The following is a 15,816-nucleotide window of genomic DNA, read 5'->3' as shown; positions in this document are numbered from 1 at the left end:
CAAATCCAAACACAGGTGGTATTACCCTTCTAAACATGCAGTACATTGGGAACAAGGGGGAGGTGAGGGAAGAACACTTTGCTCAACTGAAATCTAGTTATTGTTGAAAATTTAATGGTGATGTTTTTCAATGAATAAAATGGGAACATGCCCTGATTTTCTGGTGTACCAACTGGAAAGACTAAGATGGTTAAAAAAAGCTTTTACTTACCCAAACTTTGTGAACATCAAATATACCAAGTTGTTGCAGGAAGAGTTGAATATGCATAAAACCTGTGTAACTTTACAGAAATAAATTGAGCTGTCAGAGAGGTGGGAAGAGAAACGATCTCTCTTTTCTCTTTCTCTCTCGACTACTCCGTGAACTGAGATGATTCATGACTAAAAAGAGTTTGAAAGTCAAGGAAGTGGTGTTTTGATGTTGGATCGGGTGATAGGACAGCCATGGTCAAAAATATTTCCAGATCAAAGGCCAAAGATGAAGATTTACTTCTCTTTGAATCATCAGTGAGAAAATGATGACAGTGAGAGAGAGGACAGTGGGATGCCAGTTAATTTGTGAACAGCAGCTCTGGCTGCCTAATTAGTCCTAGCCTTTGACAGAAAACATCTGTCTACCTCTTGCCTGTTTGTCACTTTCAAACTGGAAGGAGTCATAGGCTGCAACTTGTGAACAGTTTCAGGAGGATGGATCGTCCATGACTCAACAGTCTGTCCTCAGTGAATCTGATGCCAGAACAGCTGCTACAGTCCATACACAGGCAGAGATGATTATTTATGATTCAGTTTAGTCTGAATTTAGAGCATTTAATGCTGCTTTTGGAAAATACATTTGTTGTCTTGTCTGTGCCCTCTTGTCAGATATTTCTCCAGCATATCAGCCAGTGCACAGAGCTGTTGGAGGTTTTTAGCTCGCTGACAGACAAGCACACTAAAAAAGTTTGGAGAAATCTTACAACTGTAACATGTTGGCATAAATATTTAAGAAAGGTGTAACGTCAGATTTTGTCAAACATCAGTCAAGTTGTAATAACCCAGATGTAATAAACCTGAATTTCAGAGTTTGGAATTTCATAGCTAGAAGAAAAGAATACAATAGGAAGGAAATAACTGGAGTGAAAGTGACGAAAATTCATAGTATAGAGGAAATTTCAGGACTGGACAAGGGGGGATGAAAATGTCCCTCCATTGTAACTCCTGAGTCTCAATAAGCTCGCTTCCTGTCAGAGAGGACCAAACTGCCTGCTGCTGAGGCCAAACGCCCCCAATCTGTTTGGTCTGCATCATCAAGCAGTGTATTGAAATTACCATTTTTCTCTCAGGAGCATTGCTTACTCTGCCAACCCCTGCTGCTGTGTGTATCACTGTGGGATGCTGCAGAGGAACATGTTAGAAATGCATGAGAAAAACAACTTATGACTTAATTGAATAGCACAAGAAATGTAAAAGATTTTATTCATGCTTATTAGTCATTGCTGTTATTTTCCAGTGCAAATACATGATGCGACTAAAATCAGATCATAGTCTCTGCCCTAATCTGTGATGTGTGGGGAGATTGGAATAACATTATAACATATTCCCAACTGCTGAAAAAATGACAAACCCATCCTTAAAACAAACCCACCAATGTCATCTTTGCTGATCAGCTTTTCCAGTGTTGGTAATAGTGGTCTGCCTTTTTGTGCCTAAGTTCACTCACTTGAATGAAGTTCCTGAAAAAGACTAATCTGCAGAGAAAGTTATTCTATCCCACTGAAACGTTTATCAGCCATCGTGAGAAAAACTGTGTCAAATTCAGTAAAGAATGTTTAAAGACCTCACACAACCTTCACACGACACCATTTGCATTTAGAGTCAGTGTTCAAGAACACACAAAAAATTTTGAATTCCACACTCAAAACGCTTTGTGAAGTGTCATCTGTTTCCCCTGCCTCATCTATATTTAGACCTTCATTTCATCAGACTTGAGTCTCGTCATCTGCTGCATGCCTGCTGCATCCCTCTCTCTGTACTTACTATATGTAAAATGCATTTAGTGCCTGCATCTTTCATCTGTGTTCCATCCTATTTGCTTTCATTTTCACAAATTCCCCGTGTAACAAGTTGAGCTTTCATCGTGTGCTTGTTTCTGTTCATTTCAGAGCATCTCACCATGTATTAAGTCATGCATAACCTCAGACGCTGTTGCTTGGAAAAGCTCCAGATAAGATAACAAGTAATAGCTCGCAGTGTGATGGAACAGCAGCAGATCATCGGCTGTCAAACTAGACTTTAAGATAGCTGTGTATGTGTGTGTGTGTGTGTGTGTGTGTGCAAATATACAAATATAGGCTTTGGGGCATTCGCGGGGGCAATGTGCTTTAAGTGTGGGTCAGAGCTGTCACGAGTAACAGCTCTGTAGCTCTAAAGCTAGTATGTGCACACATGAACAAATAAATCTCCACGCACTAAATGCAACCACATTGTAACTGCCTCTCACATCCATCTTTGTTCTGACATGTTTTATTTTCTGTCAGAATAAACAAATGAGAAGAATCCAAATAGAGAAATTCTTTCAGTAAGGAGATCCTAATATGCAGCTCCCTTTGTCTGGCTGCAGGGTCTTAGTTTTTCCTAGTGTTTCTGAGTTCTTTTGCATCTTGAATGATGATGATGATGATGAGAGAACAAAACACACTATAAATAGAGAGATAGTCCGATTCCATCTCACACAAATGAAGAATAACTCATGTACACAGCACACAAACACACATAAAGTACACGGAGCCCTCCCAAGCTTGCTGCTGGATTGGCTTTACACAGAAAGCGATGCATTGTGGGGGACGCCCCGCAGAGAGGAGGCAGCATGTGCCAGGTCAAAGGTCACGACTGTCTACTTACTTAGAAGAACGCAATCTACTTCAAGGGTTTTATCATTTTCTTGTATATTATTAACCCAGACAAGTTGACAAAGAGCATGTTTGTATTTACAGAAGCAGCCATAATGCACTAGTCAAGTCAGGTTAAGTCAAGTCAATTTTATTTAGCCTAGAATCACATGCTGTACAGTGTCTCAGAGGACGTTACTTAGACAAAAGCAAAGCCTTGTGAGAGGCAGTTCAGAGCAAGAGATTCCCCCATCGAACAGAAGGTAAAATATACAAAAACAACAATGAGGTTATAATCCACAATGAGTGTTATCATGAATCCAGTTTTAATGGGGGGCAGCTGTGGCTCAGGAGATAGAGCGGCATGCTCACTAATCGGTGGTTCAATCCCCAGCTCCTCATAGGCTCTATGTCGAAGTGTCCTTGGGCAAGATACTGAACCCCAAATTGCCCTATGTGTGTGAATGGATGAATGCAATGTAGTGTAACAAAACTAGAGAGGCGCATACATTTACACCAGAAAGGCAGGTACATTTACATTTAAGTAACTCACATTTTAAGAAGTCAGAATAAAAAGTGCAGAATGGGTTCAGTGAAATGAGTCCCTAAATAAGTCCACTATCAGTATCATCTACCACTATCTTCTCTAAATACAGCAGTCTTCCAACCTGCGAGATGTGTGGGTATTTTGTCTGAGGGAGGCGACCGTGTCTCCTAAAAAATACGTCCATATACTACTAATTTGTAACGGCAAATACGTTTTGAAGGAAATGTTCAGCCACCGGAAATTACATTTTTTATCAATGTAATAAGGGTTTTGTTAATTAACATTAACTCATTTAGCAGAGGCTTTTATCCAAAATGACTCGCTTAATTAATGTGCAGTATCTGATATAGGGCTGGGGTTTGAAAGCAATTGATCAAATCTGAATCCGGCACCATTTCCACTTATTTGCAAGAAATGAAAGTCTCAACTCAAACATTCAGGTAAGATGTAATCTGTTCTTGGCTAGAAACACTACTGTTTTGACCTTTAGACCTTTAGAGGCAGCTAATAATAACATTTACATTCATCAGCGAGCCTAATAAATGTTCACTAGCTGTAGCTGCAACCTGAAAATGAAATTGATGGTTAGTGTCAGCTATAAATGGAAGCCTGCTAACGTTACATGAATGAATGAATTTTCTCTATTGGTCTTTACTAATACAAAATAACGAGGAGATATAAAATGTTTGATTAGAGGTTTGTTAGCATCAGTACTTAACTGATCTGTGTACTTTGCTGACAGGAAAAACAACAATATGTCGATAGTGAGCGAATCAGGATGCATCTTTCATTTGTTTTCCCACAGTGTCCACTCCTGCAATACAATATCTGCTTGTAGACTCTTAAAAAATTATTAAACCTCTTTATGACTTGGTGGTAAAATTAGGGAAAGATTATGGTCTTGGTTTAAAACAAAAAGTTTGCAATGACAGAAGACAAACAAGATGTTTACTTCATTAAAATACAAAGTGTTTTTGTTGCACAAACCTGACCACCTGCGTGATTCAGGATGCAAACGCTGGTCTGCGCTGTCAAACTCCCAAGTCTAGCACTTTCTTCACCCAAACAAAACATTGCCCGTATACACAGTCATGACAGTCATGACAGCATCTTCGTACCATAACGTAATTGGGAAAGTTAGTATTAAATAATTCTCTTGGGACACAATGCATTGTCATCCTGACACACACACATGCAGGCTGAGTTGTCAGGGTGAGAGGTGGCCTCACTGCATTATTTTTAGTTTCAGCTCTAAATCAATATATGGTTGCAGGAAGAAATGGGAACTTTTTCAGTCAATCATGACCTTTACTGCCACATTAATAATGTATTGCCTCACTACTGAGAGTATGAAGGGAGTACATTGATTTGACAAAGAGAGACACATGTTTAAGTAATGTGAAAAGGTGATAATGTTAAGGAAAACTGTTTGGGATATTTCATTGTAACCTTTTTTGGCCAAGTCAGATGGGTGTTTTTCTTTGTAACACAAATGTGTTTTTCATTTGGCTACCAATGGACAAATGTGCAGTTTCCACACAACCAGGAGCCACATATAATTTTTTTGCTGCACTTACTGAAGCACTTTATTTTAGTTTGAAGACAACCTAATGGAAAGTTTTTGACATTTCACAAATCCACAAGAACACAAGTAAAGACAAGAAACCAGATTGAGAAACAGCCCTGGACTATGAAGTCTTGAACTAAAGTAAACTAGATTAATTTAAAACCACCTGTGCCAGTCTGAATTAGCTGGACTGAGGTTGCCTATAAAACATGGAATGGAATGAAAAACTCGACGAGTTTGAATGGACACGAGAAAACTCTTTTAAAATCAATAGTATCAAGTGTTACGTCCCGAGGTGTCTAGGGATATAGGGACATAAACATAAACCAGATGTTGTTGGTTTGAAAGGGTATTTATTTGAAATAATGCAAGTGCAGCACAAACAGAGGATGGGCCAATGGGTGCTGTGGAAATCAAACAATTATAACAAAAGGAGATCCTCAAAAGGAGGATTACTGCTTACAGAGATACTAACAAAACAAGAATAAACCAAAAGCTCACTAACCTACGGCATTTGAAAAACACAACACAAAACGCACAGCACCCCTGAGCCTGATGAAAACTAACAAAACAACTATGGTGTGTGCAAGAAGGGTGTCAGTGATAGCTAAGCTTAGCCCTGGCCCACTCTCTTACCTTCACACAGTGAATCACACAAAGTCAAGACACAAGGTCTAGCACAGGGTACAAAACACTACTATAAGCTCTAAGACAGGCATTCCCAAGGCAAGCAACTCAGGTCAGATTGCTGCCTTGAATGGCAGACCCAGCAGGCTTTTAAGCAGGTGGTGGTCGTCACGGTCTCCATCTGATTGGCCCGTAGAGCATGCCGCACCAATCGAGGGCATGGTAACTGGAAACCCAGGAAGTAGGCGGGGCCTTCTCTCCTTGTGCAGCCAATCCTCCGCGTGGGCTTGCACAGCCTGCTCAGCATAACAGATAGTCCACTTGAAAGCACAGGCAAATACAGGTGGGGGCGGTGGCAGCCATAACACAAGACACGTGGTCATTGAAGACAAACAGCACACATCTGCCATGGAATCAAAGAAAAGGACTGCATGAAAATCCATCTGTAATGAATTCAATGCAAATGAACAAACATCTACAAGAACAATACATCACCTTCAGGTAAGAATGGTCAACTTTATTACCTTGATAGCTGTATTTTATCACCGTTTTGTGATGTCATTGGATTGACATTACAGTATCATAGTCAACACAGGTTTTGTGGAAGAATATAAAAATCAAAAACTGCCGCAGAAGCCCGAATAGAGAGATTTAAGACTGGTGGAGGACCTGAAAATAAAGATACTGATTAGTTGGATGACTTACTGACAGGAATAATGAAGAATCAGCAACGTTTGGAGAACATACTAGATGATGACCATCTAGACAGTTCAGATGAGGGATCACACACACACATGACCTGTTCTTGTTTCAAGGAGACAAAGGGACAAAACTGAGTTGCAAGGTAATTTACCCTCCACATCCTCATAAGCTAGGGTGACTGTGTCTAGCAGTACTGTTCACCAAAACAAAAGAGTCACAATCCACGAAAAGCTGGCTATTGAATTTCATGAACACAAGCATGAATCTGCAATAAATATGTTTGTAAAAATGTTTTGGGTGTTTCTTTAATATCCCAGACAAAAGAATACACGTTTACTTTTAAAATACATTACATGTGAAAATGTGTGAAAAGGTAATGTCAAAAATAACTACTAAAAGTGACCCACTGCAAAAGCATTACTGTAGGCAAGTCCTTCTGTGTGGTCTGTTGTAAATGGTGGTACATCTGGAATGTCATCCTCCTGTATTGGGGCATCCATGTTGTTTCAGGTAGTTGTGAAGAACACCTGTTGCAATGATAACAGTGCAGCATCTTCTTGGTTGGAATATAAGTTTTCTCCGAAGGCACTGAAAACGACTCTTCCAAACACGCACTAGTTCCCTAGTGCGCATATGAGCCTGGTTGTAGTGCCTTGGCTCAGTTTTTGTTGCAAGTATGGTGTAAACAGAAAGAAAGATCCGTGATTCATGAGTTGCACCTTTCCAACGGGCAACAATTTTTAAAAACTATGCATACACTTTGGACATTTATAGAAAACCAGTTCCTGTGGTTCCTGTATTCCTCAGCATCTGGAGTAGAGGGACATTTTATGGGAATATGGGTTCCATCTATGCGGCCTATGACTCCTGGGAAGTTCCCAAATTCGTAGAATTGTACCTTGTAGTTTGCCTGGGTTGCAGCATCAGGAAGTTTATGTAATGTCTTCTCAATTCACAAATAGCCGTGCATTTATATACTGTTGGTTCACTGACACCACATAAATCCCCAGTTTCTCTGTGAAAGGTGCCAAAAAACATAAAGTTATGAGCACCTGCCGACAAACTGCTATAGGCCGTCCTCTTTGGGTAACAGATGAAAGCCTGGGTTCCAAAAGTGAAATAAGTGCCACAGCATTTACTTTATGCATTCGAAAACTACCTCGAAAACTAAGTTCATCAAAACATTGCTATGGGTCAAATCTGTCAGCAAGAGCTTGCCTTGCTGGTGGTATTCTTTGTTCTTCATTGACATACTCCAAGTAATCCATGTGTCTTCTTTAACAAACAACATTAATCTGAAGTTAAAACTGCTTCTAATCTTCCTTCAAAATATCATCTTAACATCTGCGCATTTACAGAAAGGAGTATTGTCAGGAATGAGCAATCGGTCAGCAGTGTTTGGTCCACATTGTAATTTACTAAATAGAGTACTAAGATAACAGAGAACATGTAGGTTATATGTTACTTATGCATATGTCATGTGTCCTATATGTATTATATTTAAATTTAAAATTTGTCATTTTCTTGATGTAACATATAGACAACATGCTACTAAAGCAAGCAATCTAGGTATGCATTAGATGATTATTACACTGGCTTACTATATTAAAATTGAATGCAACAAGTCCTGAAATTTAAAAACACTCTCAGCATCACATTTGCTACAGCTTGGCAGCCATAACTACTAACCAGGTACTTTTACCAGTGAAAAATAGCAGTAATATAAATTTTATAGATATATTTATATGAACAGGCCCCAACAAGTCCTCCAAATTTTTGTTTGTGTTTCGTGGTTTGACACAAGAAACAAACGAAGTCCCATGGTTTGTGGACCCAACCATCCATCCACCCGACCTCCTCCCTATATGGAGTTTCTCGCTCTATAATCACCTGACTTGATCACTTAAGTGTAAACATATGTCATTCTGTGAGAATTGCTTAAACAACTGATTCAGTTGTTTTTTTTCTTGGGAGGACAGCCTTGTCCTTATGCACAAGCAAACATGAGGATGGATAATCTGTTTGAACAAAGAAGATAGATACTGTGTCTGTTCATGGAATAAACTGTTTTGCATTCCCCATTCATCATGAGCTGAACTCAAAGATCTAAGACTACACAAAATGCCTATTTTTCTCAAATCTGTCAAAATCTGTGTTAGTGAGCACTTCTCCTTTGCCGAGATAATCCACCCACCTCACAGCTGTGGCATATCAAGATGCTGATCAGACAGCATGGGTATTGCACAGGTATGCCTTAGGCTGGCCACAATAAAAGGCCTTAGGGTGGCCACAATAAAAGGCCACTCGTGAAATTCTTATTATCATAACATTACTATAATTATCTTTACCATTATTCATTTTCAGTCTGTACCACTTTTACCTTTGCTGTCTGTATTTCTGTGTGGATATTGTGTTGGCTGCTCCCATCCACCCCCCAGCCCTCTCTCACTCTCTCTTGTTCTCTCCCTCTCTCTCTCTTACCCCCAACCGTTTGAGGCAGATGGCCGCCCACCCTGAGCCATGGTTCTGCTCGAGGTCTCTGCCTCTTATAAGGAAGTTTTCCTTGCCTCTGTGCTCGCTCATGGTGGGAATTGTTGGGTCTCTGTAAATAATATTAACCTCGTAACATTCCAAATTAGCTGCTGAACTCTAACCTTTCCAGTGACACCAAATCCAACCTAATTAGGAGATCACATGTCCCTTTCACAACCTTCTATAGCCAACGAGAGCCCGCGCTGTAAGGAAGGGCCAGCCCCTGTTATTTCGTGGGTAGGCCGAGCCAATTGCAACAAATTGTGCAAAATAACGATATCCAGCTTTAAGTAGAAAGTTCTTTGCTTCTCTACCAGCAAAAAAACACATCTGTGTCAAGCTACGGCGTGATGCAGCAGCAGCCGCCTGCCACCAAGGGGCGGTGCTGTTTTAGAAAAGAAACGCTAAGACATACATTTAGAAAAACCTGTGTAAAATAGTAATTTTTCATGGTATTGGTATGAAATTTAAACTTGGGCTAGGTAAGGCTTAATGCCGTGGTCCTACAGTGGTCCTACAGTGTTTTCCAGCTAATAAGTCCCAGCTATAGTTGTCTGCATGCATTTGTTAGCAAGCATTTTCAAGCGGAAATGAAAAATATATTAGTTTTAGTGTGTTTTAACTTAATCAATTCCAGTAGCACTTACAATCATTCTTTTGGATTAGACACTCCAGAGTGTTATTTTTCAGGGAAGCCCAAAAGCATCCATGTACTCCAAATGGTTCAAGAACTACGTTCAATTTACTTTGGCTATGCCTTGAATAGGCGTTTTACATCAATTTTACAGGAATGTTAAGAGGTACAGAATATGGTCTAGACCTGCTCTATGAAAAGTGCTATGAGATAACCTTTGTTGTGAATTGGCGCTATATAAATAAAAATGAAATGAATTGGCCAACGGCCGGTGCCTATTCTCGACTGTCCTCCCATGTCACGGCTCATGTAGCCTATTGTTACTCTACACTTCTGTAGTTTATCAGTGAAGCGTGTGGATTTGCAGACTGAAATCTCTGTTAATGACAACAGACAGATAGATCTGCATTATGCACTTGTCTCCTCTATGAAATGTCTGTACCCTCACTACAATGCATTATTATAGTTCATTTTAGTAGCTAACTATGCTCGCTGACTGGCAAAGCTAGCTCAATTTCTAAAAACACTGAGGTGTTTAGGCGGATTAGACATTTTGACATCAGAATGATCAAAAACATCATATACAAAAATAAACAGTAAATATTATTAAAATATATACAAATCCATCTGTGAGCAGTACCTAACATAAGGATGAAACATTACTGTAAGGAGAATGGCAGTGAAGCTAACCCTACTGGTGAGCTGACAGGAAGTAAGCAGACATAAAACGGATATATGTTACACTACATTGTGTAAGTAGTCTATACTCATTCAAAAAATATTGTCCCAAATAGCCACATACACACAAAAACATGGGAAAATACGGTTGAGGTTGAAAAATGCTTACGTCACCCTTTAATTAGTGAGCTCTAAAAGTGCTGCTAGGTGGATTTTTTAAACATTGATGGAGCCATGTTTCCACCTTCCCCTCTTTTTCTAAGCTGAACTAATCGGCTACAGTTCTAGCTTCATATTTTGCTCAATCTTCTTAGTTCTCAGTAAGAAAGTAGATAATCGCATTTCCCAAAATATCAAACTCTTCCTTCAAGGGGATTATAAGGCATTATCTGATATAACATTTTTATGTACTTTCCATCAGATATTACCAAAGCATGGTGGATGGTCTCTAGTAAACACTGAAAAGTTTAGATTTTATCCTCTTTTGACCCCATCTCTCTACTTAAGTTAACAAATAATAATTGAGGCTGCTTTCATGTACTGTACATGCTGATGTACACCATTATGATGACAACAGGGATGCTGTAAACCAAGCAGTGTGCAATTTGTTGGTTGATCTGTACATGTATTGTGAGAATTGTGTGTGTGCATGTGAATGGGTGACAGTGTGTGTGTATATACCGTTTGTATGTACTATGTTATTTGTATTTTAACAGTATACAGATACTGTACGTGTGAGAGAAAAATTTCCTTCTAGACAATAAGAAGTCTAACGAACTCCCCTGCTCACTGATGAAAATAGAAAACATCCAGCAGGAATTCACTGTAAATGTTCCTGTTCGGTTTATCATTTCTATTTTGTCTGTGTGTGTATGTGCGTGGATATATAAAACTGTGATAGCAGTTGGTGTTTCAGTATCATGTCCCACAGATGGAGAAACATCAACAGACGACAACATAGGCAAGGTCAAAGGCGCTGAACTGTGCTTTCAGCGTTCATAGCCTTTAATTAGACCATGAAAGTTATATGCATTTACTGTGTACTACAATCTCTCTCTCTCTCACACACACACACACACACACACACACACACACACACACACACACACACACAGAATGATAAATAGTAACTCATATCTCACTGGTTTGCATATTTCAAATACTCAGGAAAAAACTTTCAGTACCTTCTCTGCTTCTGCCTTTTTCTCATCCACATTTGTCTTTCCTCCCACTTCACTCTGCAGTGTGTCAGTGTGTGTCGGCACTGGGGTGTGGACCCCACTATGAGTTTGCCATCGACAAGTACTGCCTGGCCAAATTCGGAATGGACATGGAAGAGCTGGACGAGAGACGCTGGTGTAGCTGGGAGGACACAGTCGAGTGAGTAGGGATAAACACACACACAAAGAGAGAGACAGAGCGAGCGAGAGAGAGACACATCCAAACACAAATGCAAACAGATTTACTTTCACACAAACACAAACATCACATGATGAGTTTCACATTTAAAATTTGCATGAGGATAAGGCTTTGAATCTGCAGGTTCATCCTCTTTGTTCATTTTAATGCAGTAAGGACAAATGCCTGAAATGGTGATGTGTTCCCTAAAAGCTTATGGCACAATGATCTCATCACAGAAAATTTAACTATTCATCACCTTTGATCCAGTTTTAAGCTTTACATGGATGTTTTGAAGAAGAACCATCGTTATCAATGAAAAGCAGTTTATTTTTTATTTTTTTGCTGGAGGTCTACACAATCATCCGGCGAGTTGGTCACCTTCCAACGGCTGATTAGATACGGGGTGAGAGACAACAGAGAAAGAGAGTGAGTGGAAAGAATGGAGCGGGATAAGAGGGATAAGCAGAGACAGTTAGTGTAGAGAACAAAAGCTGTACGCCTTTGGCATCAACACAGATCTTTTGTGAATGTACAAATATTATCTTTGCACTCGCTATAAAAGACGTCTGGCGCCACAGGCTTTCACAATTGCTCTTATGATTTCAGTGCCAGTTATCTGCATCATTTACTACAATTAAATAAATACATGAATACTACCCCCCACTTGACTGTCAAATTAAAGCGGCGCATCAGCTGTTTTGTATTTAAACAATAAATCCCCTGTTGTGAATTATCTGGTATGATATCATGCCGCCTCCTTCAGGGACCCGTCCAACCTCTATCACCAACCTCGAAAGGGGAACGCAATTAAACAAGCTTCCAATAGATCTGACCTTTGACTGGGTTGTTCTTATTTCATGAGCAGCATTGTCTCTGCCCTCACAAGCAACAGCTGGTACTCCCTTTTCATACAGTTATGACCCCTAAGACAACCATGTCAGAGTAAGTTTGGAAAAACCTGCGAATGTTGATAAAGGAGAAGTGTTTGTTGGCCTTTAATGGTCAGCCAGCCTGTACTTTGCACTAAGTAATCTAAATATAAATAGTCTATTATTAATTATTTTCATTAACAGTCATATGCTCAATTGGCAGGTACTGAACAAGTAGCTGCTAAGCTGTCAGAAACAGTGGAGAAAGTAGTGAAATAGCTCGTCACATTCTCCACATCAGGATACACTGCCAGTGTATTTTAGAAATAAACATAAACGAATGTCCGTCCAAATATTTTTGTGAATGCACGGAAAATACAAACATTTATCTGTGAGGTTAAAGGCAGAATCCATCATGCATAAAGAAATGTAAAACTAAGCTATGAACCTTCTATCCTACTGCAAATGAAAAGCAAGTATTTCAGGAAAATGAAACAATTTTGATGCTGGTAAAGGTTAGTTTAAGTAATGTTTGTTAACAGAAATAAAATATGCCTGTAATTTTAATTATAACTAAGAAACATTTTTTATGTAAAACTCTTCTTAAATGCGTGTTGGTAAACAACTAACAGATTTGGGCTCTGAATATTTAGGAACTGTTTGGAACCTAATTCTGGTTTATTTCAACTTGTGTGTCAATATATGACCATCATATTTGTTGGTTGTGATTATATATACACACAGTCAGACCAACAGTTTATCCACATTATTTAACCAACAATTTAAATTTATTTGAAGGTGAAACTGAAAAAGAGCAGTCAGAGATTCGGGAATCAATTCACTTCAATTCAATGGGCTTTATTGGTGTTAGGGAAGCTGAGTGTATCCAAGAGTGGACACAAGGCGGGTTAATTCACACTTAGAACAGTTTATTGACAAGCTGAATGTGCAAAGTTGGGTTCAGTGGGCTGAGGCGGAGAGCGGGTAGGCAGAGTGTAACCAAGCTCAAAAAACTCAGGCTGGACTGGCAAGCTGTGTCTTCACAACCGGAGCAGGGATCTGAATAGGAGGAAAAAACACAGGCTGTAAATAGAGTCACAGACTAGATCAAAACTCTACTCTCAAGACTAGAAAACTAGAGCTGGGCCTTGGTTACCACTGTGGCTTAACGGACGATCTGGCGCTGACTGGAAGTTGAGCCGGGTTTTTATTGCAGAGGTTGATTGTAGGGATGAGCCTCAGGTGTGGACCGCTGCCGGAAATCAGCTGGAGCACCCCGCCTATTACCACACACACACACTAGACAGACAGAGACTGACTGGAATGATAAGGGAAGGGACAGAGGAAAACATGAGGGCAGAAGAGGTGGCACAGCCAGATCATGACAGCTGGCATAGGAAACAGACGATTTTCATTGCCAAGGCAAGTGTGAAATAAAAAATTTACACAAACAGAAGAATTGTGCTATTAAAAAAAGATGAGTGCTTGAGTGCTATGAAAGGCGCCCACGAATAAAATGTATTATTATCCATCCATCCATCCATCCATCCATCGTCAACCGCTTATCCTGCGTACAGGGTCGCGGGGGGGCTGGAACCAATCCCAGCTGTCATTGGGCAAAAGGCGGAATACACCCTGGACAGGTCGCCAGTCCATTATTATTATTATAAATGTAACAGCTCAAAAATATAAATACAGTCACTCTCATTTCAAGAAAACTATGCACACAACTGTGGGAAGTATAGTTCAGTCAGCGCTGCTTCCTTCAAGCCATTGACCATTTATAGTTTTACAGTTAGATATCAGTGGGAAATGCTCTGCTCTTTGAGGGAGCTCTCAAAGAATGCTAGCTGCAAAGAGGATTCACTTGGGAAACTATGTGTTAATAAACACATAAAAAACATTCAATCTTAGTTGCATCAACAAAACCAAGAAAATAGCACATATGGAGGAGGTTGCAGTGGTCTAGGGAGCTGGTGCCAGCAGAGTAAAGTGAGAAGTGTCAGGTTATAATGGGCCGCACTGTACACCTGCAAGAATATAATTAGATGTTACTAATCGGCTGCCAGTGATGCTGAGGCATGAATAAAACAGCTGATGCCAGTCAGCTAATACAAGCATGACTTTAGTGCTCTGCCTGAACTAACTAGGGCTGCAGCTAACGATGATTTTACTACTTGTAGCTTCTACAGATTATGTCATCGATGTATGTAATGTATGTATCGTTTAAGAAGTACTTTTGCCCGTAACGGGATCAGCTGTGTAAGTTGATAGATGATTGATATTTATTAGTCCTTTCGGAAATTCATAGTGTCATACAGCAAACATCAGACATCAACCGACCAACAACCAGTGCTAAACAAGTTAAACTAAGGTGCAGCTCCCCGACATCCAGTTAACTCATGACCTTTACAACCCAAACTCACTCCCAACCAGGAGAACAACAAACGCACATGTGTACATTTTCAGCTGAGGATGGTGGATGCCTTACTTTGGCTTCAACTCAACAATTAAACATGATTTCAGTTAAATGCTAAAGTTGCTGTAACTGTTACCTACCTTGACTGTGGTCCATGAGCATAACACTGGGTGCTTTCTGATCAGGTGCCATTGTGCTGTTGCAGTAGGCGACATAAGTTTTGTTTTACGGTGGACAGACATCACATTACGCCGTTGTGCTGGTGCGGCAGGCCCTTTTTATATACAGTCTATGGGTAGGCCACGTTACTGTGGACGGACTGTAACATTCAGCGTTGTTGTTTTCTTTTAGCTTGAAATAATCCCATAATTTGGACACTTTCTTCTTCGTAACTTGCTATTTTCTCTCTCTTCCTCCACTTTGCAAACAGCGGCATCATAATTACGTCGTCTTCACACAGCGTAAGCGCGATGTGTGACAGTAATAAATGTCCATGCGAAACAGTGTGCTATATAGTTATATGGATTAATGAAGCATTTTTAGTAATCGAATTAATCGATTTAATCGATGAATCATTACAGCCCTAGACCTAACGGTCCCAGATTTGTGAGTAGAATGTTCTTACCAAAACAAATGATGGCCAAAACATCATATAAGATGCATTTGGAGAAAATGAGCCATATGCTGAAATATAGCTTCAGGCAGATTAGAAACAGTGCAATTACATTTTTTCATTGCTATTGCTGTATATTATGTTGGTCTCATGGAAGATAGCCTTGAAACCAATAAGGCTTTGAAAGATTAATAGAAAAGAAGGACACTGTTATCATTATTACATACCTAATAAAAATAATGTGTTGAGGTTTGACAGCTTCATTTTTAATCAAATGTCAAAACTGCTCCTCCACTGTTCAAAAGCATTCCGAGCAAATAGGAGTGAGGAAGGCCAGTGAGGAACAAAATACTTTTAATA

At 39.7% G+C, this 15,816-nt stretch overlaps 1 protein-coding gene across 3 annotated transcripts in view; it reads left to right on the top strand.

Annotated features, from left to right (window-relative positions):
* ramp1 (receptor activity modifying protein 1) overlaps positions 1-15,816 on the top strand; it is a 70,116-nt gene that overhangs the window by 34,433 nt on the left and 19,867 nt on the right. For all 3 annotated transcript variants that reach the window (XR_005444623.1, XR_005444622.1, XM_038720130.1), the window contains exon 2: positions 11,399-11,534. Coding sequence is in view for 1 of the 3 variants with exons in the window: in XM_038720130.1 (XP_038576058.1) it covers positions 11,399-11,534 (136 nt within the window). In the remaining 2 variants the exon portion in view is untranslated. The remainder of the gene's footprint in view (positions 1-11,398; positions 11,535-15,816) is intronic.

This window comes from Micropterus salmoides, unplaced genomic scaffold, assembly GCF_014851395.1.
Source record: "Micropterus salmoides isolate LMB-PRFRI ecotype aquatic unplaced genomic scaffold, ASM1485139v1 Ms_hic_scaffold_15, whole genome shotgun sequence".
In the NCBI taxonomy this organism is placed as follows: Eukaryota; Metazoa; Chordata; class Actinopteri; order Centrarchiformes; family Centrarchidae; genus Micropterus; species Micropterus salmoides.
Note: the sequence above shows the minus strand (reverse complement) of the source record. Positions and strands in the feature narration are given on the sequence as shown.